Raw genomic sequence first — 22,444 nt, forward strand, 5'->3', positions numbered from 1 at the left:
GTGCACGGCTGCAGCGTTCCCAGGTGAGGTGTGGCAGGTGTGGGCTGGGGGCCCTTGCTTGGATGGAGGGCAGGTGTCTTCCTGGTCTGCGGGGGCCGGGCTGTGCATCCATGGGCACGTCTGCTTCCTGGAGGACACAGACTCCCCAATATCCCTAGAGGGGCTTCCTCAATGATCCTGCCGGTGTGCTGGGAGGGCCTCCATCCCGGTTTTTTTCGGGAGTTCTAGGACCCGTCTAGGGGCATCTGGGCACATTTCTTGCCTGGAGTCTGGGGGGGCATTTGGGAATTGTCTGCCAATGCGTTGCTGACAGCGGGACGGGTGTTCTCCTCAGGATACTTGGGTGGTGCCTGGGTGTGTCCCAGCCCATGGCCCTGGGAGCCAGCCTGGGGACCCTCAAGGGAGACTCTGCAGGGCCTCTTGGCTCTCTGCTGCACAACCAGGCTGTCAGCCCTGACACAGGGTTGGCGAGCCGGCAGAGGGGTGTCAGTGATCGGCACTTGCTGGGCACCTCGAGGTCCACCAGGTGGGCTGAGGCTAACTTTAGGGCTTCTGAGATGAGAGGTGGAATGGGACGGGAGTCTTATGTCAGGGGGCTGAGTACGTGGTTCCATCAGCAGGGCAGGCTCAGGGATAGAAGGCCTCCTGGTGGTGTAGACGGGCATCGGCATGTGTGGACACTGTGGGAAAAGAGAACACACAGGACTCCATGAGTTTGGCCCCGGCACCAAGGCAAAATGAACATTCAGGAAAGAAAGAAAGAAACCAACAAATGGCCAGGACCCTAGTAACCACCCCCTCCCCCGGAACAGGGAAAGAAAGAGTTGGGATCTGTTGACCTAGGAGTAGGGAATCTGGCTGCAGGGCTCGTCCAGAACAAAGGCCTGACAGGATGCTGTTGATGCCCTTGAGACATGGGGGGGACACGCAAAGTCCTGCCTCACAGCGATGCTTCCTCCATTGGACCAGCGCTTCCATCCTCTCTGCTCATGAGGAGGTAGGAGTCCTGCTGCTGGAGAGTCATGGTGGGAGCTCCTGAGTGGGGATGGGCAGTGTGGGATGATGTGTCACAAAGGACAGCGGCCTGTTCTTCTCTGAGGTTGGTATGTGCTCCAGGAGTGCCCGCCAATGACCTTCACACGTCAAACAGCCAGTGTTCACACACATAGAAGGTGGGAGGCAACATCATGGGCACCAAGGGAAAACTGGGTGCAAATCCACCCTACTCAACTGCCACTGGTCAGAGAGGAAGTGGAGCCCCGCCTCCCCCAGGAGGCCCATGGAGCCCAGGGAGTCCCCAAGGGCACAGCCCGGGAAGCAGCGCACACTCACCCTCACATAGTCACAAGATTCCGTGTCTTCCTTCCAGGTGCGCTTCTGCCCCTCCTGGGGTCTCCTGGGGAACCTGTGGAGCAGGGCCTTCCTCTGCTCGGCTTCTTGCCTGCACGAGAAATCAAAGCAGGGAAAGGAGTAGGAACTCCCTTCCCTGACTTCCAGCCGGACACCTGCTTGGGGCTTGGGCCAACCTGGTCCTTTCCGTCCTCAGCCAATCTACGCCCACCTCTGCCCCTCGTCCTAACTACAGGGAGCTGAACAGGTCGTCCAGGCATTTTCTACATACAGAGTCTGAAAGGGTCTGCCTTGGCATGTGCCAAGCTCCATACATTCACTGGTGCAGGGACACTGCTCCAGCCACAAACCCCACACCAAATCAGCAGGGACAGCTCCATCACCCAAATGTGGCCCCTCTTAGCCTGGGAGCTCCTCTGGCTGCCTCGCCCTGCCTGGCTCTGCCCGCAGCCGCCCTGCACACTGTGCATGCACACGGACTCGGGGTCTGTCGTATCAGCCCTGGCGTTTGGGTCACAAGCCCCATTCCTCACCTTCGTCTCCCTGCCTTCTCCCTCTCAGCCTGGTTCAACAGCCCAGCCTGGTGCCGCTGGTCCCGCTGACTCCCCGGCTCCACATTCTCCTTCAGCCTCTTGGAGCCCAAGGCAAGGGGAAGGAAGGTTGCACCCCAGTGTGTTACCGGGCATCTGGTGCTTGGTGCCTTGTGTTCAAGGTCCCGCGGTCTTGTACAGGTAAAATGAGGCATATAAACACTGGATTTAGGATATAGACTCTTGTAGGAAAGGGAGTTTCAAAGGAATGTTTCCCAAAAACATTAAACCAGTGAGAGAATTCCTGTTGTGGTGGACCCGGGCCACACCAAGGCAGAAACTGGTATTCATCAAAACATTCACAATCTTTGTAGATTGGAATCATAGTCCAGAGAGATAGAAGTGGAGAAGCCAAGCAATGGATGCCATATTCCCAAATAATTGGTTTCAGCTACAAACATTCTGCTGGTGAGGAGAACGAGTTCCTATGTGATACCTGAGCTCCTTTGGGAAAGTGATCTTCCCTGTCCTAGAGCACTAACGTCTAACACTCCTTGGCTCCCTTGGGGTTACTCAAAGGAAAGGACATTCAAAAAGGTTTCCTCTGAACATAGAAACTCTGAACAAATTCTGTTGAGAAAGGTGCAGGGACAGTTGAGGTGGTTGAGAATAATCTGAAAGTTGCCTGTTGTGGGAGGCAAGAATAGGAGCTGGGCTGACCTGAATGGTCTCCGTCAGGGAGGGACCACACCCAAATCCCGTAATCCAATCAAGCAATTAGAGTGGATTAGAGGACTTTGTGCCTTATCCCAGGGCCCAAAAACCATAAAGGTGGAGGTGAGGTTCACTATCTGCCATTTGAAAACGGCTCAGTAAGAGGAGCATCCCTTTGCGACCTGAAGCTCCTGGTTGAATGTATCTTGTGGACACTGTTTCTGCAGACATGGAGGCTGCCCACCTCCACCCCTCAGAAGAGCCTCAGTTCAGCGCCTCTCCCAAACCCCAGTCATACTGGTCAAGGAGAGGCGGTGCTGAAGTCCACGGAGGACCCTCTGTGCCCGAGAGGACATCTCCTGCATCAAAGACGCTCTCCTCCCCGACTGACCCCTTGGCTCCCGCATCAGCAGGGCTGCCTCCCACCAAGACGCCTCTGAGTTGGAAGAGCCTTTCCCAGGTGGGAGCCGGGCTTCAGAACATGGGCAACACTTGCTATGTGAATGCGACCCTACAGTGTCTGACCTACACAGAGCCCCTCGCCAGCTACATGCTGTCCCAGCAGCACGGGACCACCTGTAGGAGGCAGACATCCTGCATGCTGTGTACCCTGCAGGCTCACCTGATGCGGGTTCTCTGCCATCCTGGATGTGTGCTCCGGCCCCTGCCACTCCTGCTCGCCGCCTTCCACAGACACAAGCAGGAAGATGCCCATGAGTATCTCATGTTCATTCTGGATGCAATGCAGCAAGCATGCTTGCCTGAGGACAAGCTCTCAGACCCTGAGTGTCCTCAGGACAGCACCCTCATCCAGCAACTCTTTGGGGGGTACTGGAGGTCTCAAATCCAGTGTCTCCACTGCCAAGGCATTTCGAGCACTCTGGAACCTTACCTGGACATCAGCCTGGACATCGGGGATGCTCACAGCGTCAGCCAAGCTTTGGAGCAGTTGGTGAAGCCCGAACTGCTGGAAGGTGAAAATGCCTACCATTGTAGTAAGTGTCTGGAGAAGGTGCCTGCGTCCAAGGTGTTGACTTTGCACACTTCCCCGAAGGTCCTCATCCTGGTCTTGAGACGATTCTCAGACTTGACAGGCAACAAAATGACTAAGGAGGTGCAATATCCTGAGCGCCTTGACATGCAACACTACCTGTCTGAGCAGAGGGCAGGACCCTTGGTTTATGTGCTCTATGCCGTGCTGGTGCACGCTGGGAGGAGTTGCCACAGCGGACATTACTTCTGTTTTGTAAAGGCAGGAAATGGCCAGTGGTATAAAATGGATGATGCTAAGGTCAGCGCCTGTGATGTGACTTGCGCGCTGCGCCAACCTGCCTATGTCCTCTTTTATATGCAGAAGACTGATCTGGAGAGAGACCTTGGGAGGGAGTCAGTCGAGGAGGGAGGACTCGCATCTCCCGAGGCAGACCCCACAGTGGTGGGTGAGGCCTCAGGAGAGCCGACAACGGATCCCTCCGTGAACCTTCCTGAGTTGGAGGAGCGTGGGGAAGAGACCTCAAGGCAACAAATGACATTAGACCAGTGGAGATGCCTCCAGGAACGCAATCGACCTAAGCCTGAACTCAATGTCAGGGAAAGAGAAATTGCTCTTCCTGCGAACGCAGTCATCCTTCACCACTCCAAATACAGACCTGAGATGCCGAAGAATCATCCTCAGCAGACCGTCGACCTGCTCACCACTGCGGCTGGGATGCTCCCACCTCAGGTGGCCGGGGACGTGGCCAAAGTCCCGCGTGTGCCAGGGAGAGCCCGACCTACCAAGAGGACGAGCAAGAAGGGACAGAGTTCTGGGGAAGCAGTCCAGGGATGTGTCTCCTAACTTTGGTGCACATGGGCGCACACACCCACACACACAGCGTCACTCACACACTCCAAACCCGAACACAGTCCCATACTGGAAATATTTTGTGTTGTGTGAAGTGTGTGTTCTGTATGTATGGAAGAACCATCTATCTGGTGTATTCATGGGATATGGCCTTCAACTGAAACTAGGAGACACTGATATTTAAACCTGGGTCTTTGTCATGATCTTATATTGGGATAGTGTGGATTTCATATGGGGTCAATCCAGGAACCTGCCTCTCCTTCAGCCTTGTGGAGAGTGGGGGCCACTTGCAGGTGAGAGGCAGTGAGCAGTCAGGGTTGAGAGTGGATATGATGCTGAGGACCTGGGGTTGAAGTCAGTATGTTTGACCCTCTCATCATGCTCCCCACTTCCCAATGCTTTTCTTCTATTTATATTGAAAGAATTTTGTCTGAACACATAAGTATGTATTGGGTCTTGCTAGCGATGTGTCTTGGTCAATGCTTGGAAATTGTAGGAAGGAAATTAAGTGCTTACTTTTGGGGCAATAACTGCATCCAGACCTGATTGAACCACAGTGATTTTATTATGTTCCCATAACTCTCTCCCACATTAAGACTGAAGAGAAGCAAACTAACAAGGACTCTTATTCCAAAGGGAAATGGCCAGCCTCCCACTGAACATAACTTTTTATGACTATTTTGCTACCATCTGCTCTGTGGCACCTCCTGACCCAGAAGCAGTGGACTCTGGATTTCAGACCAGTTCAAATTCAAATTTGGACCTGGGTTGATACCTCTGGAAAACAGTGCCAAGTTCATGAATCTAGCAAAAGCTTTTTGAGGTCAGGTTATTGGTGTTCTGTTATCATTTCATTTCTTACAGAGGAGTTTGACAAGTTCTTTGTAGAATGGAAATTATTGCATGACCAGCAAACGCCTCTGAGTGTGACCGTAGATGTGCAGTTGTAACATCACATCATAATGTTATTTTCACTCTGTATTCAAACTTGGACATGCACCCTTACTGGAGAGTAAGGGACAATAGGATCTGTGCAGAAGAAATCACGCTTTTTTTTAGATTTTCATGTAACAAAAACAGATTAGAGATATAAAGTGTCAGGGTTTCTTTCATGTCTGGAAATTGTGTTTCTTTTGACCATTACAGTTTACTGTGTCATAAAAAGTGAGGGAACCTGTGTGCATGTCTTGCCAAGAGTTCCGTAAGAGGACCTGCAGGTATCCCCGTCCTCTGAAGACTGTCATAGGGAATGAGACAGCTCATGGACTCGGGGACTTGTCCTCCACAGCAGAGGACCCTGAGGAGGTGTCTGTGGGAATGAGGATATGTCTCCACCTGGACTGTTGTGGTGAACCAGCAATTCCTCCGCTGAACTGGATGGAAACGGTCAAGTCCACCACGTGCTGAGTGTCCTGCTTTTGTGCGCCTACACATACACTCCCCCCACTACACAGATGCTACAGTTTTTCGTTAGGTAAATCTATAGGACTGTCAAAGCGTGCTTCCCAATCCGGAATGTCAAGTTTGTCTTAGTGAAATCCATTTTCTAACAAATGTAGGGAAATCATCCTGGCAATTTGTAACTTGGTTGTAAACAGAAATTAACAAGTTAATCTGAAATTGTTTTATAAATGTCTGAATTTCTGATTTAGAAAAAGATCCCATCCAGAGTTCTGCAAATTACACCATGTTTTCTCCTAGAAGACATTTTCTGTACTTGTTGATATTATTTCTCTGAAATTGTTATGCAGAATATTGCATCTGCTTTGTTTGTTTTTGCTCTAAAATGTTATTACGAAGTTGTGTGGTTTTTTATTCTTAATAAAAAATTCCCACATATGATTTGGTGTGCAGGCTTTTTCTCCCCAGTATTTCAGAACCTTGAAACAGTTGTTTTATTTCCAGGCTGGCTCCTCACAGAGGCTTCTTTGCCTGCTTCCCCTGAGTGGAATTCCACAGCCACCTCTAGGTCACCTGCAGCTCAAATTCATATCCTCCCCCCATGGGAATTTCTCACTCCTACTCACTGGCTCAATATAGGGGAAGCGCCAGCAGCCATTTAAGAAGAAATGCAATGGGACATAGGGACATTATTCTTCAGGGTCTCTTCAATTATGAGAGCTCTGACCAGGAAGATGCTTGTATGAGAAATTAAGGGGGAGGAGTAGATTGAACCAGAAGCACACCATCTCTGCCCAAGGCTAGCAGAGACCCCTAGGAGGGATGACGGGAGATGGTTGGATAGCACACTGTGGGGACGGTGGAGGCTGGGCAGTCAGCAGATGGATTCTCTGGTTAGGTGTCTGGACGTCAATGCTCATCCTGTCCAGGTATCCATTAGTCAATCGAGGGGTGTCTCTCTATATCAAGATCTATTAGTCATGAGGACAGACCAAAGAATCTGCAGAGCGACCCACAGAACAGATTCACGAGTTCTTTTTTTTTTAAAGATTTATTTATTCATTCATTCATTCATTCATTTATTTATGATAGACAGAGAGGGGGGCAGAGACACTGGAGGAGGGAGAAGCAGGCTCCGTGCCCGGAGCCTGACGTGGGATTCGATCCCGGGTTTCCAGGATCATGCCCTGGGCCAAAGGCAGGCGCCAAACCGCTGAGCCACCCAGAGATCCCCAGATTCATGAGTTCTTTCCTGGGAAACTGGAATTGCCAATCCTGAATGGAGTTCTAGGTGGACCTCATACCTGTTTCCAGGCTACAATGTGTTTAGTCCTGGCTCCATCAACCTGCGGCAAGATTTCAGGCTGGAATTGTTTTCACAATAGAAATCTGGGCTGAAACTGGGTTTTGGGGACAGCCCCAAGGCTAGATTCCATGGCAGTATATGGAGGTTTAATCTGGGAGGCCACATCCAATTAATGATCTGTGAGCTTGACAAGGAGGGTAGGTTCCTGGCCATGGTGGGTGAATGTAAGCAGAAGGATTACCTGACTCCCCTTCCTGAGCTTTTCTGTTGTCCAGCAGGAGAAAACAAAGTCAGGACTTTTCACAGGAGATATCCTAGGGCATGTGTCTCGTGGCAGGTTTGAGCTCAGGCAGGAGACAGGAAACAGCTTCTAGGGAGATTGTCTCCTCCTGTGAGGTGTGCATCATCCCATTACCAGCTGCTCCAATAGAAGACACCACAGATGGACCACATCTTAGCTCTGCCTCTCCACTTCATAGAAATCAAGCACAGTAAAGGCATGGAGATGAGAACAATCCATTCCACGGTGATATTATTAAAAGTGCTCATTTTAATGGGAAAAGAACCCCACCCCTGTGGTGATAAGGGGACATAAAATACATTAGCCTCCTGTTACCAGAGGGTCAGATGAGAAGGTTTCAATACAGTGTTTTAGTTTCCTTAGAAGAAGCCATTGCATTCACTCTTCTGGCAGTGGACCGAGCTAATCCTGTCTTCAGAGTGTAGGGATAGAGGAACATTCCTCAGCATCTTAAAAGCCATCTACGGAAACAGCTCAGCAAACATCATTCTCAATGGGGAAACACTGGGAGCCTTTCCCCTAAGATCAGGAACAAGGCAGGGATGGCCACTCTCACCCCTGCTATTCAACATAAGATACCTAGGAATCAACCTACCCAAAGAGGTAAAGGATCTATACCCTAAAAACTACAGAACACTTTTAAGGAAATGGAGTGAGACACAAAGAGATGGAAAAATATTCCAAGCTCAAGGATTGGAAGAAGTAATATTATGAAAATGTCAAGGGTACCCAGGGCAATTCACACATTTAATGCAATCCCTATCAAAACACTGAGGACTTTCTTTAGAGATTTGGAACAAATGATCTTAAGATTTGTGTGGAAATAGAAAAGACCCTGAATAGCCAGGGGAATATTAAAAAGAAAACCATAGCTGTCTTTAAAATTTTTAGTGATACTGTGTGTGATACACGATTTGGAATATATATGGAATCAATACATTTTGTTGCATTAGGGATTTTTCCATTTGGAGACATCTCAGTAAATCAGTTCCACGTGGTGGCTCTAGCATGTTGGGGCTCACATGTCAGCGATCACACAGAAGCAAAGAATTGAAGGACACATGGAACCTGAAGACTCCATAAGCAAGGGAGGGAACTCGGGGAGAGAATGAAATTTTAAGAAATCCCTCACGGAGGAAGAGCATGGAGTGAAGACACTCTGGGTGCACAGACGGGAGACGGTGGTGGATAAGGAAGAGCCCCGCCGTCAGGAGGGAATCCGATGCTGCCAATTCCTTCCAATGTGGCTGCTTTTGCCCTTGGAGTGTCCTAGATAATGTCTGCTTGAGGGCCTTGCTGTCTCATGCTTCTTACCTGGAAATGAAAAATAACGCCAGACATGTGGGTCTCAGGAATGTGGGAGGGAGCCCCGAATCCAGCAGCACGGCCACTGGGGAGTCTCCTTGAGAATCTCTCTCCCTCTCTTTGTCGGGCCCCCTCTCTCCCGCTACTCTGTGGTCTCTCTCTGGTCTCTCCCTGTCTCAAACAAATAAACAAATAAATCTTAAACAGAAACAAACAATGAAACGTGTTCATGTCTTGGCATCTATGTCCCCACATCCAAGTCGATTAGATCCAGGGAGCCCGGTGTTACTCAGTATTTCAGGGTGTGGGAAGCACTGAGTCCTTTGCACTTTGCTACACTGACCTCCTCTCTCGTGTCCGATCCACCTCCCAACTCAGAGACATTTTCAAGATTTTTCCAACAATGTGGTTTGGTTTTGGGGTCTGCCGTGCACAGTCTGGATCCCTGCTCAGTGAGAGGCTCCATCTCACTCTCCAACTGGCACAGATCTATCCGCTTAGCTCTCTATCTCAATCTGTCTGATGAATAAATAAAAATTTTAAAAACCCTGATATTTTCTCTACAAAATTCAAACTGTCACATTATTTTTCTAATAACTGTGATTCGTGAATGTTATAATTCATTCTTAAAGGAAATAATGGAAACATTAAATGCATGTATATGTCACCAAAGTTTAAAACAGCATGAGAATGGCCTCCCAAATCATAAGAATCTGTATAATCACGCATTAATTACCTTTCAACAATGCATTAGTCAATCTTGCCCCTAAGAAATATAATTGTTACATAGCACCCATTAGTTAACCTCAAAACCCACATTCATTCAGTGGAGAATGTCTTTCTGAGGTGTCACCCAAGGACCAAAATTGGAGTGGAAGTGATCTGAAATCCTGTGCCCACCTCTTCCTTGTCAGGAGATTGTTACACAGACGGATGACTGTCAAGTGTTCTGGACAGGTTAGAGTTGCTGGGATATGGAGCAATTCCCTGTGGGAGATGGGTCCTTGCCAGGCACCTTCTCTTCAGTCAAAGGTGGGGGTGGATTGTGAAGGGGCTGTGATTCAATCAACATGATCTAATCAGGCAGGATGCATTTAACTCCTGAAATATAAGCATTTCATTGCCTCTTTGCATTTCCAAATATTATCAAACGCCGGGTTTATAGGTTAACTTCTCAATATATATTTTGTGCCCATAATTTCCTGAAAAGAAGTCTGTCGCCATACAAGGCTGTAGGTCATTGACTTACACGGTAGTTTGTCATTTCTTTGTGTAGGTGCTCTGGGTTTTCAAATCGGTGCTGGTTGTATATGACCAAAAACATTGCTGCCAACACTCCACCCACCCTGGTTTGGACAAATGGTCTTTCAATATAAAGAGAAGATAAGCAATGGGATGAGGGATGCATGAGGACACGGTCAGACATGCTCACACTGACCCTAGGTCCTCAGCATCATTTCCACACTCAAAGCTGGCTGCTCACTGCTTCTAATCCTGCCACCTTCAAGTGGCCCCATTTTTCCCCAAGGCTGAAGGAGGGGAGGATTCACCCAATGTGCTTCCAACTGTGCTAAATCCATCTATTACTAATATCCATAACCTATACCAGCTTGCTCAGATAACTCTGTCGTCTTCCATATCTGGATGAGAGTGGATTTTGCTTTGGGAAGATAGGTTTGGCTCTGTTTGGTTGGGTTTGCTTTGGTTTGGTTTGGTGTTTTGATGGCAGGGAAGCAAAAGACATGTAAGGTGACTAGAGGGGGAGAACAGGCCTGCTCAGACCTTCTTCCGCTAGCCTTTCTCTCTGGACTCCCTGTGCACATGGAAGGAATCCTCTCAATTGCACATGAAGTCCCAATTCTGCTGGAGAGCCCAGCATTAAAGCCCTATGCTCAAGCCTGCCTGCATCCTCACCCTTGCGCCCTATATTCCTGCAAGTCCAAGAATTCTTAGGCTACTTTGCTAGTTCCAATCCCAGCATCCCCTCATGATGATAGGCCTTCGCACCCTTGGACCTCTGGGATCTTCTGAGGCTTCCAGAAAGTAGGGAACATTTCTATTACTGCACACATCCCATGAGTGCCCAGGAAGCTGCATTTTCCTCAGAAGCCATGAGATAGCAATAGGGCGGCATCCATGGGATGAGACATGGGCTTGAGGCTCAAGGGGCCAGACTCTGACCTGGGTCACATAATGATTGCCTGAATGGGAGTTACTTAGGGGTTGGGGGTGGGAGAAGGATCACACACTGTGGCTTTTCTACTGCATTCTGACTTTTTAAACCCTAGTGTGCTCATAGAGGAGCTCTTCTACCTCCACCTACAGGCATCTGCACAGACAGAGGGAACACCCTTAAACAGATGCTTTGGAGTGAGAAAAGAGCAGTCAGTTGTTTTTCCAAAAAAAAGAAATTCTCTAAATACAAGTATGGAGGTGCTTGGTGTGGTTTGGTTTCATTTGGCATGGTGTTGTATTGTTTTTTCCCATGGGCCCATATCAGAGATAACCCTGAGAAAGAGAGACAGAGAGAGAATGAGATAGATAGATAGATAGATAGATAGATAGATAGATAGATAGATAGAGACTGTGGCCTTGGTCTCGTGCTATTTGGACGACTTGTCAACCATTGCCTCCTTAGGAAATCATCAGGAGGGTAAAAAATCTCCTTGCCCAGGTCTCAGAAAGGAGGCATCATGATCCAACATTAAAGATGGATCCAGAATATGTATAGAGGGAAACCACCCACTCATCCCATTAAAGACCAACCTGTGACCCAGGGCCCATACAGTACACAGGGCTCCCTCACAGGGTGCACAGGGTCAATGTTCCCTATGCAGTACTTCACCAAGGAGACTGGGTGTGCAGGAGACCCTCAAAGTCTACATATCCCCCAAAACTATCACGCTGTTGTCTCCTCTCAGTTAATTAAGGCTGGAGGAATTAAATTAACTATAGAGAGTTTCAGAATTGCTGAGATTAAAAAAACCCAGAAACCAAATCAAATGAAACACATGCACGCTATTCATCAGTGGTAACATTTTATTAAGGGAAATAAAACACTACACACGATTCTAAATTATGGCTGAGAATAATCGAAATGCGCAGATGAAATATTGCCCATCACAGTGCCCACAAAGCTACCACCACAGTCTAGAAAACTCATCTCAGGAGAAAACACAGTGTCCATTTGCAGAGCCCACAGGGGCTGTTCGCAGCTGAAAACCCAAATGCAGACATGTGTATGCCAATGAGAGCTTAAAGTCTGAGTTTCTATTTCCATTGGAGTGACAAGTGCTCATTCGAAATTCCCTCCACTTCTTGGAGAATCTATTTGCTGAAGAGAAAATTGACATTCCAGAGGGAAGAGTAGCCTTCTCCACAGCACACGGATTTCCCTAAAAAAAGGGCATTGTGTGCCTTTGGGGTTCAGTGTCTGTGCACGGCCCCAGGAGCATGAGAGGAAGCAGGCTGTGGACCCGGAAATTCCCATGCAAAGCAGCTGAGCAAGTGTTGATTCCCCACATGAGTCCAGGAGGGGCCACGTCCTCAGGTCTGCAGTCACCCCGTCAGGGTGCAGTGGGGTGGAGGACAATGTCCGAGGCTAGGAGCTGGCTCATTCGCTCTCAGTGTCTTCTGAGGATGAGGACACCTGTAGGTCACCGTGGAGGACACTCCAGGGGCCACAGACACAGGCTCCGTCCGACATGTGGGGGGCAGGGGGGCCCTGAGCAGGGCCTGGCTTCTCGGGAGGAAGGAATGAGGGAGCTGCGAGGAACCGGGAGCTCCAGCAACTTCTGTCCATCTGGTGAAGACCATTCTCAGGGGCTGAGTGGGGGCCCACGCAGAGGGCGGCCGTGGGGGCTCGGTGCACGGCTTCAGCATCTCCAGGTGAGGTGTGGCAGGTGTGGGCTGGGGGCCCTTGCTTGGATGGAGGGCAGGTGTCTTCCTGGGCTGCCGGGGCCCGGCTGTGCATCCACGGGCACGTCTGCTTCCTGGAGGACACAGACTCCCGGAAATCCCCAAAGGGACTTCCTTTATGATCCCGGAGGTGTGCTGGCTGGGGCTCCATCACGGTTTCTTTCAGGGGTTCTGGGACCTGTCTAGGGGCATCTGGGCACATTTCTTGCCTGGAGTCTGGAGGGGCATTTGGGAATTGTCTGCCAATGCGTTGCTGACAGCGGGACGGGTGTTCTCCTCAGGATACTTGGGTGGTGCCTGGGTGTGTCCCAGCCCATGGCCCTGGGAGCCAGCCTGGGGACCCTCAAGGGAGACTCTGCAGGGCCTCTTGGTTCTCTGCTGCACAACCAGGCTGTCAGCCCTGACACAGGGTTGGCGACCCGGCAGAGGGGTGTCAGCGATCGGCACTTCCTGGGCACTAGGACGTCCACCAGGTGGGCTGAGGCTAACTTGAGGGCTTCTGAGACGAGAGGTGGAATGGGACTGGAGTCTTATGTCAGGGGGCTGAGTACGTGGTTCCATCGGCAGGGCAGGCTCAGGGATACAAGGCCTCCTCTTGGTGTAGACGAGCATCGGCATGTGTGGACACTGTGGGAAAAGAAAACACACGGGACTCCATGAGTTTGGCCCCGACACCAAGGCAAAATGAACATTCAGGAAAGAAACCAACAAACGCCCACGACCTTAGTAACCACCCCCTCCCCCGGAACAGGGAAAGAAAGAGTTGGGATCTGTTGACCTAGGAGTAGGGAATCTGGCTGCAGGGCTCGTCCAAACAAAGGCCTGACAGGATGCTGTTGATGCCCTTGAGACATGGGGGGACACGCAAAGTCCTGCCTCACAGCGATGCTTCCTCCATTGGACCAGCGCTTCCATCCTCTCTGCTCATGAGGAGGTAGGAGTCCTGCTGCTGGAGAGTCATGGTGGGAGCTCCTGAGTGGGGATGGGCAGTGTGGGATGATGTGTCACAAAGGACAGCGGCCTGTTCTTCTCTGAGGTTGGTATGTGCTCCAGGAGTGCCCGCCAATGACCTTCACACGTCAAACAGCCAGTGTTCGCCCAAATACCAGGCATAAGGCAACATCATGGGCACCAAGGGAAAAAAGTGTGCAAATCCACGCTGCTCAACTGCCATTGGTCAGAGAGGAAGTGGAGCCCCGCCTCCCCCAGGAGGCCCATGGAGCCCAGCGAGTCCAGAAGGGCACAGCCCGGGACGCAGTGCACACTCACCCTCACATAGTCACAAGATTCCGTGTCTTCCTTCCAGGTGCGCTTCTGCCCCTCCCGGGGTCTCCTGGGGAACATGTGGAGCAGGGCCTTCCTCTGCTCGGCTTCCTGCCTGCACCAGAAATGAAGGCATAGAAAGGAGAAGGAACTCCCTTCCCTGGATTCCAGCCGGACACCTGCTCGGGGCTTGGGCCAACCTGGTCCTTTCCCTCCGCAGCCACTCTACGCCCACCTCTGCCCCTCATCCTAACTATCGGGAGCTGAACAGGTCGTCCAGGCAGTTTCTTACATTCAGAGTCTGAAAGGGTCTGCCTTGGCATGTGCCAAGCTCCATACATTCACTGGTGCAGGGACATTTGTCCAGCCGCAAACCCCACACCAAATCAGCAGGGACAGCTCCATCACCCAAATGTGGACCCTGTTAGTCTGGGAGCTCCTCTGCCTGCCTCGCCCAGCCTGGCTCTGCCCGCAGCCGCCCTGCACACTGTGCATGCACACGGACTCGGGGTCTGTCGTATCAGCCCTGGCATCGGGTCACAAGCCCCATTCCTCACCTTCGTCTCCCTGCCTTCTCCCTCTCAGCCTGGTTCAACAGCCCAGCCTGGTGTCTTGGGTCCCGATGACTCCCCGGCTCCACATTCTCCTTCAGCCTCCTGGAGCCCAAGGCCACGGGAACGAGGGTCGTGCTCAGTGTTTTATGGGGCATCTGGTGCTTGATGCCTTGTGTCCAATGGCGCCACAGTCCCTGCACTTCACCTGTGGGAGGAAGGGGCAACGGTCAGTGCATCCACTCAAATGCCAGTGAATCTGTCAAGCACACGAATGGGAGGCCATCCTCATGGAGTGGCACATGGGATGAGGACAGGGGACATCGTATCTGCTAGTGAGGTGTCAGTATAGTGAAGACCTCTGGATGCTTACTCCCCATCCCGTGGAAGGAAGGAAAGGGGAAGAGGGATTGGAGGTGTCAGGTTGAGGACAGGTGGAAACATCATTAAGACTCGGGACAAACACAAGGCTCGATCTGATCTTATGGTGCCCTGGGGCTGATGCTCAGAGCCTCTGAGTGTCCCAGTGTGTAGCCTGGGGGATTTCCTGCCCATGTCACGATGGACAACTGAGTCCGGGCCATGATCTTTTGGGAGCCTAGCCTGTCTCAAGACTCCTGGCAGAGCTCCTGCTTCAAAACCCATGCCAGCCTCCCCACTCACCCTGGGATCCTCCTCCTCTGGACTGGGAACTCTGAGGGCCAGTCCTGCTATCTGTGGCCTCTTGCCTTTCTGGGGTCTCAAGGGACTGTCGGGCCCAAGGTGGGCATGACCAGCCGCCATCAGTCCCACCTTCTGGAGGGACAAGTCAGTCTGCTTCAGGGATGGGTTTCAGGTAGCCTGAGGGAAAAGAAACAAGAGAGTCCTATTCACCTGACCTAGGCGTCCTCACTGTACCATCTTCCCAAGAGGCCTTAGTGAGCTTCAGGACAGTGGTGCCAAACACATTTCCCCCTGTCACTTCTCTTTCCTCCTTCCTGCCTACGCTCTCCTGGCCAAGCCACATCCCCGCTCTGAGGAAGGCCGCCCTTAAGGAAGGACTCTTGTTGACACTATCATTAAGTCTCTCCAAATCCCCTGTGGGAACAAAACCAGGGACGGGACCTCTCCTGATTGAGGTCCAGTGGGATGCACCATGGAACACGCAAAGGGCAAAAGCGTCAGGAAAGTGGGCTTCCCTCTCTCATATCTGAATGCCCCTTGTGACTCCAGAGGAAGCCATAGTTAAGTCCAAATTCATTGGGAAAACACATTCTTCTCTACTCGATGGGAAGCTGCCCATCTGAACACTTCCATTCCATGTGTTCGTGGCAGTGCCCCCAATTAACTGCCATTGAAGGTTTGGGAGGTGAATTTCTTTTCACCTTGGGAACCAGGTAATTCTTCTATTGAAAAAAAGGTCAAATATTTATGGGACAGTGAGTGTGTGTGTGTGTGTGTATGAGGGAGAGTGATCACCTGAGCTGTAGGAAGGACAGAGGGAGAAGCAGACACTCAGTTATCAGAAACCCAGTGAGGGCCTGGATCCATCTCCAGAGCCTGAGATCACAACCCGACCCAAGTCAGTCCCTGAAAAAACGGAGCTGCCCAGGCGCCCTGATCCTGTGTCTTCTCTAGGTCTGCAGGGCTTAGTGAGACATTTACAGGCCTTCTGTCCCTGCTCGTCCACCACCCCACACCAATGTGACACCTGAGGCCCCATTCCACTGGCATTGGAACCTCCGGGTGTCCAGGGCATTCACAGCCATGCCTTGGTTCAGTCTCTGTCCTCAGAACATGTTAGACCAGAAAGAGTCCTTAACCTGTGGAGGAAGGGCCAATCCCTCCATCATTTCCTCACTGTCCCATTGCTCGGTCAGGGAAGGTAGGACCAGTGGCCCGAAAACTCACCTGAAGTGCACTTGTGGTCCTCACGCCCATCAGGAGAGGCTGAGAAAGGTCCTGGACAGACTCCGCTGCAGGAGACTGGGTGTCCCGTGGGAGAGAGGGATGGTCAGGAATGGCCACTTCCGTTGCTCCCGGACTTTTATACTGCCCCAAGGTCACGTGACATTTCAGCCACTTGAAAGACATCCACCTAATCCTCTTAGCTGCTGCAGGGATTGAGCCAATCAGCAGCTTCAACAGGCTAATGATGTCCTCATGAGAGCGATTTCTATGACTCCGTGTGTGTGCCTGTGTGTGTGTCTCTGTGAATGGAGGTGTGAGTCCATGTGGATTTGGTGGAGATTGGAATTTCTGCAAGTGAAATTATATTGGTACATTTTAGCATGGGAATTAGCCTCAGGACTCATGTTTCCTGAACTATTGGTATTTTACCAACACTTCTGCTGAATTTAGACCTAATGGTATTAAAAATGGGGTCAGGGTTTGAGGTTATTCAAGATGTTATATCCATTTTGTCAACTAACTTTCAGTTAAAAACTGAAATATCATAAAGAGCAAGATCTTCCAATCGGCTATAATTGCTTGATTGGATTAAGGGATTTGGGTGTGGTCTCTTTCTCATAGAGACCTTTCAGGCCAGCCCAGGTCCTAATCTTGACTCTCTCATCAGACAGCACCTTCAGGTCTTTCTCAACCTCCCTAACTGCCCCTGCTCATTTCTGAACCGAATTTGATCAGTTTCTATGTTCAATGGATATCTCTATGAATGTCCTTTTTCTTCCTCAGTAACCTCAAGCGAGCCAAGGAGTGTTAGTCGTCAGTGCTCTAGGACAGGGAAGATCACTCTCCCAAAGGAGCGCAGGTATCACATAGGAACTCGTTCTCCTCACCAGCCAGAATGTTTGTAGCTGTAACCAATTATTTGGGAATATGGCATCCATTGATTGGCTTCTACACTTCCATCTCTCTGGACTATGATCCCAATCTACAAAGATTGTGAAGGTTTTGATGAATACCAGTTTCTGTCTAGGTGTGGCCCGGGTCCACCACAAGAAAAATTCTCTGGCTGGTTTTATGCTTTTGGGAAACATTCCTTTGAAACTCCCTTTCCTACAAGAGTCTCTATCCTTAATCCAGTGTTTATATGCCTCATTTTAACTGTTCCTCAGGGAATTCCACCCCAATATCCTTTATATTCTCTTGATTCAGTTGGAATATGTTGTAGGCTTGTGCCTTTTTCCACATTGTGGGCTTGGCAGGTGTAGATGCAGGTAGGAGGGCACCTTGTTAGCTTGTGGTTTGAAAGTGTCATTATGGCTTCTTCCGCCCACAGAATTGGTAGTGTCTGCTGAAACATTTTTGAGTCGTCACGACAATTCATTCCTACTTGTGACCATGATCCTTTGCATTGGGAAAGGAGGCATCTTTGTGCAGGATAGAATAGTGAAGAATAATGAAGTATAGGAAATTGTATAAGTCTAGGAAAGGTTGAAACCTAAGTCTATTTGTCTTCTTTACTGACCAGAGGCCAAGAGAAACAGGAACATTTTGACAGGCCTTGGTCAGTGACTGGGCTTCACAAGCCCTGGGGCCCTGGTGAATTCTTGATGTTCACTTGTCATCCCTGGACACTAAGAGAATAAAAGTGTCATCTCTGAAGCCACCATGTTTTAGGATATTGATTCTGTACCCATGGAGTTCAATAAAAGCTTGTGTAGGATGTTCTATATGATATCTCCATTTTTACCTGAAAGTTTTAATCCCTGAGCCTAACCTGCCAATGAAGACACATACTGAGACCCCTGATGAGACTGTCCAGTCCCATTCCACATCTCCTCTGAGTAGCCCTAAAGTTAGCCTCAGCCCACCTGGTGGACCTCCTGGTGCCCAGGAAGTGCCGATCGCTGACACCCCACAGCCAGCTCGCCAACCCTGTGTCAGGGCTGACAGCCTGGGTGTGCAGCAGAGTCTCCCTCGAGGGGCTCCAGGCTGGCTCCCAGGGCCATGGGTTAGGACACACCCAGGCACCACCCAAGTATCCTGAGGAGAACACCCGTCCCGCTGTCAGGAACGAATTGGCAGACAATTCCCAAATGCCCCTCCATACTCCAGGCAAGAAATGTGCCCAGATGCCCCTAGACAGGACCCAGAACCCCCAAAAGAAAGTGCGGTGGAGCCCCAGCTAGCACACCCGCAGGAGCATCCAGGGAGCCCCTGTGGGGAATTCAGGGAATCTGTGTCCTCCAGGAAGCAGTCATGCCTGTGGATGCACAGCCGGGCCCCCGCAGCCCAGGAAGACACCTGCCCTCTGGCCAAGCAAGAGCCCCCAGCCCACACCTGCCACACGTCACCTGGAGATGCTGCAGCCATGCACCGAGCCCCCTCGGCCGCCCTCTGCGCGGGCCCCCACTTAGCCCCTGAGAATGGTCTTCACCAGATTGGACAGAAGCTGCTGGAGCTCCCGGTTCCTCGCAGCTCCCTCATCCTTCCTCCTGAGAAGCCAGGACCTGCTCAGGGCCCTCCTGCCACCCACCTGTTGGACGGAGCCTGTGTCTGTGGCCCCTGGAGTGTCCTCCACAGTGACCTACAGGTGTCCTCATCCTCAGAAGACACTGAGAGTGAATGAGGCAGCTCCTGGCCTCAGACATTGTCCTCCACCCCACTGCACCCTGACGGGGTGACTGCAGACCTGAGGACGTGGCCCCTCCTGGACTAATGTGGGGAATCAACACTTGCTCAGCTGCATTGTGTGGAAATTCCCGGGTCTACAGTGTGCTGCCTCTCATGCTCCTGGAGCCATGCACCCACCCCCAAAACACACCTGTACTTTCCTTAGGGAAATCCATGCACTATGACAAAGGCTACTCTTCCATTTAGAATGTCAATTTTATCTTCTGCAAATAGATTCTCAGGCCTCGCGGCGGCTCCCTGCAGGATGCATGTCCCCTCTTCCCACCTCAGGGTGCAGGGGCCTTGGCCGGGAATGGGCATCTGATCGCCCTGATGAAGTCCAGCCGGACGGAGTTGCTGGAGCACAAAGTCCGACAACTGCTGCTCGCCTTGCAGCGCAGAGATGTCATCTCCATTTGCAGCTTCTTAGACGACTATCGTGGATTCGCCACCACGGACGAGGTGCTGGACCTGCTGTCCACTGAGTGAGCACCTGCCCCTCCGCAGCCCAGGGCTGGGCCACCTGCTGGTGGGGAGGCTGGGGATGGTGTGAGCTTCCCGGCCTCGGGCTGCTCCCCCACCTGGAGCAGGGTAACCCAGGGCCTAGCAGGTCCTGGAGGGCAGCCCTGGGGCCTGGCCTGTGGCGGGTCGGCCAGAGGGGCTGTGCCTGTGCTCAGCAGCCATCCTCCTCACTTGTGAGGAGACTTGTGCCTCCTCCACCCATCACCAGGGGCCTGAGCTGGCCTGTTTCCCCATTGAAAGGGAGGTTTGAGAGTCCATCGGGGGTCTGTGTCCTGGGGCAACCAGACCGGGGGACCCCGGGGTGCCTCAGGCCCACTAGGATATGGGCCATGGGCCTGGCTGGAGCCCTTTCATGCTCAAGCCTTCAGGAGTCCCCAGCAGGTGCGGGCGATTCTCTGGGAGCTGCCCGTGGCCCCACGAACAGAGGTGACGGCTCCCGGGGCTCCAGCCTAGTCGGGGTCAGAGGGTGACAGCCCCCATGATGAGAAGTCACGTCCCCAGCACAATTCATGGGATGCCCCCGCCCTCCTCTAGGTATGGGTGCATCGTAGATGCGTGGGGTAACAATGACATGGTCCTGCAGCGCTGGAAAATGTGAGTGACTCCGGCTCCTGCAGGAGGGCCTTCCCTCTCCAGGAGGGCAGCGAGGGGGCTGTGGGGTGGGGAGGCTGCACCCTCACCCCACACATCTGCAATTCCCGTGACAGGGTAAAGTCTAAGGCCCCTTCTGGAAAAGAGCACAGGAGAGCGGTGGATGGGATGCGGGCTTGGTGGGAGGCATTGGGACCCCTAAGGAGTCCTTCTCCATGCCCCCCAACCCTCTCTCTGCCCCACACCTGGGGCCAGAGCAGAGGGGGTGGGAAGCATTGCACTCCCCAATCTGGTAGCACCTGGACCCGGGGGCACAGCAGGTGCTCAGGAGGGCTGGTGGGGGCTCCCGGACCAGGCGGCCCCCGCCCCGTGGGAGATGGGAGATTAGAGTCAGTGGAAGGACACCCCCAGGGCCCCCTCGGGAGTGAGGCAGCCCAGAGCCACAGGAGGGAAGTTGGCGGTCCTGGGCAGTTCCTGGCAAGCCCTGGCAGGACACAGAGCCCGAGCCCTCCTGGCTTGGACCTACCCAGAAGACAGTGTGTGCAGTGAGGGCAATGACAGGCCAGATGCCCCCCGTCCCCGTACGCCTGCCGGTGGACTCAAGGGGCAGGTGGGCAGGGACCAGGCTGAGGAGGGAGCCCCGCTTCTCCAGGAGAGATGGTGATGGTCACCCCGCTGGGCCTGGGCTCCCCGCACAGAGGCTGCATCCCAGCCCCTCCTCGGGGAGCAGGCCTGTGGCAGGCAGGTCCGCCAGGTGGCAAGGGGACGAGGATCAGGACTTGCCTCCAACATCCTGCAAGGGATGCCGGGTCCCTGGGTCCTGCAGGGCTTCCTCAGGACACCTGTGAGTGATGGTGCCCTGTCTTCTGACACCTGTGCCCTCCTGTCCCTCCCCAGGGCCATCTCCTGCATGCTGGAAATATGGCTGGATTATTTTCGGGATGAATTTTGTCAGCTCCCAGAATTTCCCTCCCTGAGGATGATTCTGGAATTCATGAGGCAGCGCATGCCAGGCTCGGACGTGGAACTCCATGCCCGGCGTTACCTCCAGCAATTCAGACGCCTCCAGGAGTGGAGCCAGAGGGGGTGGCCGAGCGGGGACAGGGGGTGCCCGGCAGATCCAGCCTCTATGCAGCTGGGCCGGGAGCAGGGGGTGGGCTCACACCCCACCCCACGGGCTGTGGGCTGGGGACACCTCCCAGGGCTCTTGCCCCCACACATGTGGAGCAGTGGGAAGAGTGGCCTTGATTTGGGAGGAACGTGGACAGTCTGCCCTGATGGTGATACTTTGTCTTCTTGGAGCTACAGCTTTGGACCGAGCAAAACACCCTGAACCCGCTCTGGAGTGTGCCCCAGCTCTGACCGTGGGGCCTACTGCCCCGTCGGGGCCTGAAGGGATCGAGGCCATCCTGGCTGCTGGGGCTGAGGGCTTGGCCTGCGCTGAGGCACCCACTGGGGAGGCAAAGTCGTCACTGGTCTAGTTCACTGCTCCGCCCTGCAGGAGCCCCCTGCACCCCTGCGAGCCTGGAGGAGGAGCAGGTGCCACCCCTGCTCTCGAGGTCATGGATGTGCCCGAGCAGCCTCCTAACTCGATGGAGCAACCAGCCATAGGACCGAAGCAACCCTGTGAACCACCTCGGGAGCCCGCCCCAGCTCCGACTGTGGGGCCTGCTGAAGCTTCAGGGTGATGGAGCTGGTCCTGGCTGCTGGAGCTGAGGACTTGGTCAAAGCCGAGATGCTGGCTCCTGAGTTTAAGGTAGTGCAGATGCTGGTCGAACCTATGGTTCCCTGCCCCGATGAGGAAGAGCCACCTGCACCCGCGGCCACCCCAGAGGAGTAGGCCCAGGAGCCTGCAATTGGGGTCCCCAGAGTGTCAGAGCCACCACCTGCCTCCGGAACAACCTGCTTCGACCCCTGAGCAGCCCCCTGGTCACCTCGGGAGCCCGCCCCAGCTCCTGCCGCGGGGCTCGTGGTGGCTATAGCCCAATGGAGCCTTCCCCTCCCTGTCATTGCATTGTTACTCTATTTTATGATTTTCGTAAACCTTTTGTAAGGGCTTATATATTTTATTTGTAATAAGGGATAAGTTAACCTGGTACAAAATTTACTCTGATGCTTCTGAATTTCACATCGTGGTACTTTAGGTCCATTCACAGTGTTGCAAGCCCCCTGGCCCAGGGCGCCGAGGGACACAGCCGAGGATCCGTTGCTCCCCCGGGACAGGCAGAGGCCGGGAGGACCCAGGACAGCCAGGTCACTCCTGCTGCCAGGCCCAGAGCTGTGCAGGTCAGC

At 52.5% G+C, this 22,444-nt stretch overlaps 1 protein-coding gene across 1 annotated transcript; it reads left to right on the forward strand.

The window, feature by feature from the left end:
• The first annotated feature begins 2,823 nt into the window (after positions 1-2,823).
• On the forward strand, positions 2,824-21,992 carry LOC140605382 (ubiquitin carboxyl-terminal hydrolase 17-like protein 6). The gene is made up of 4 exons (XM_072777656.1): positions 2,824-4,347; positions 19,331-19,524; positions 21,050-21,202; positions 21,830-21,992. Exons 1-4 carry the CDS (start codon positions 2,824-2,826, stop codon positions 21,990-21,992), a joined length of 2,034 nt encoding a protein of 677 aa, XP_072633757.1.
• The last annotated feature ends 452 nt before the right edge of the window (positions 21,993-22,444 follow it).

This window comes from Canis lupus, chromosome 15 (genome assembly GCF_048164855.1).
Source record: "Canis lupus baileyi chromosome 15, mCanLup2.hap1, whole genome shotgun sequence".
Lineage (NCBI taxonomy): Eukaryota > Metazoa > Chordata > Mammalia > Carnivora > Canidae > Canis > Canis lupus.

Coding starts and splice junctions, on each gene's coding strand:
- LOC140605382 (XM_072777656.1), top strand. CDS start 2,824: ATGGAGGCTGCCCACCTCCACCCCTCAGAAGAGCCTCAGTTCAGCGCC. Junction 4,348..19,330: donor ACGTGGCCAAAGTCCCGCGT/GTGCCAGGGAGA, acceptor TTCCCACCTCAG/GGTGCAGGGGCCTTGGCCGG. Junction 19,525..21,049: donor CTGGACCTGCTGTCCACTGA/GTGAGCACCTGC, acceptor GTCCCTCCCCAG/GGCCATCTCCTGCATGCTGG.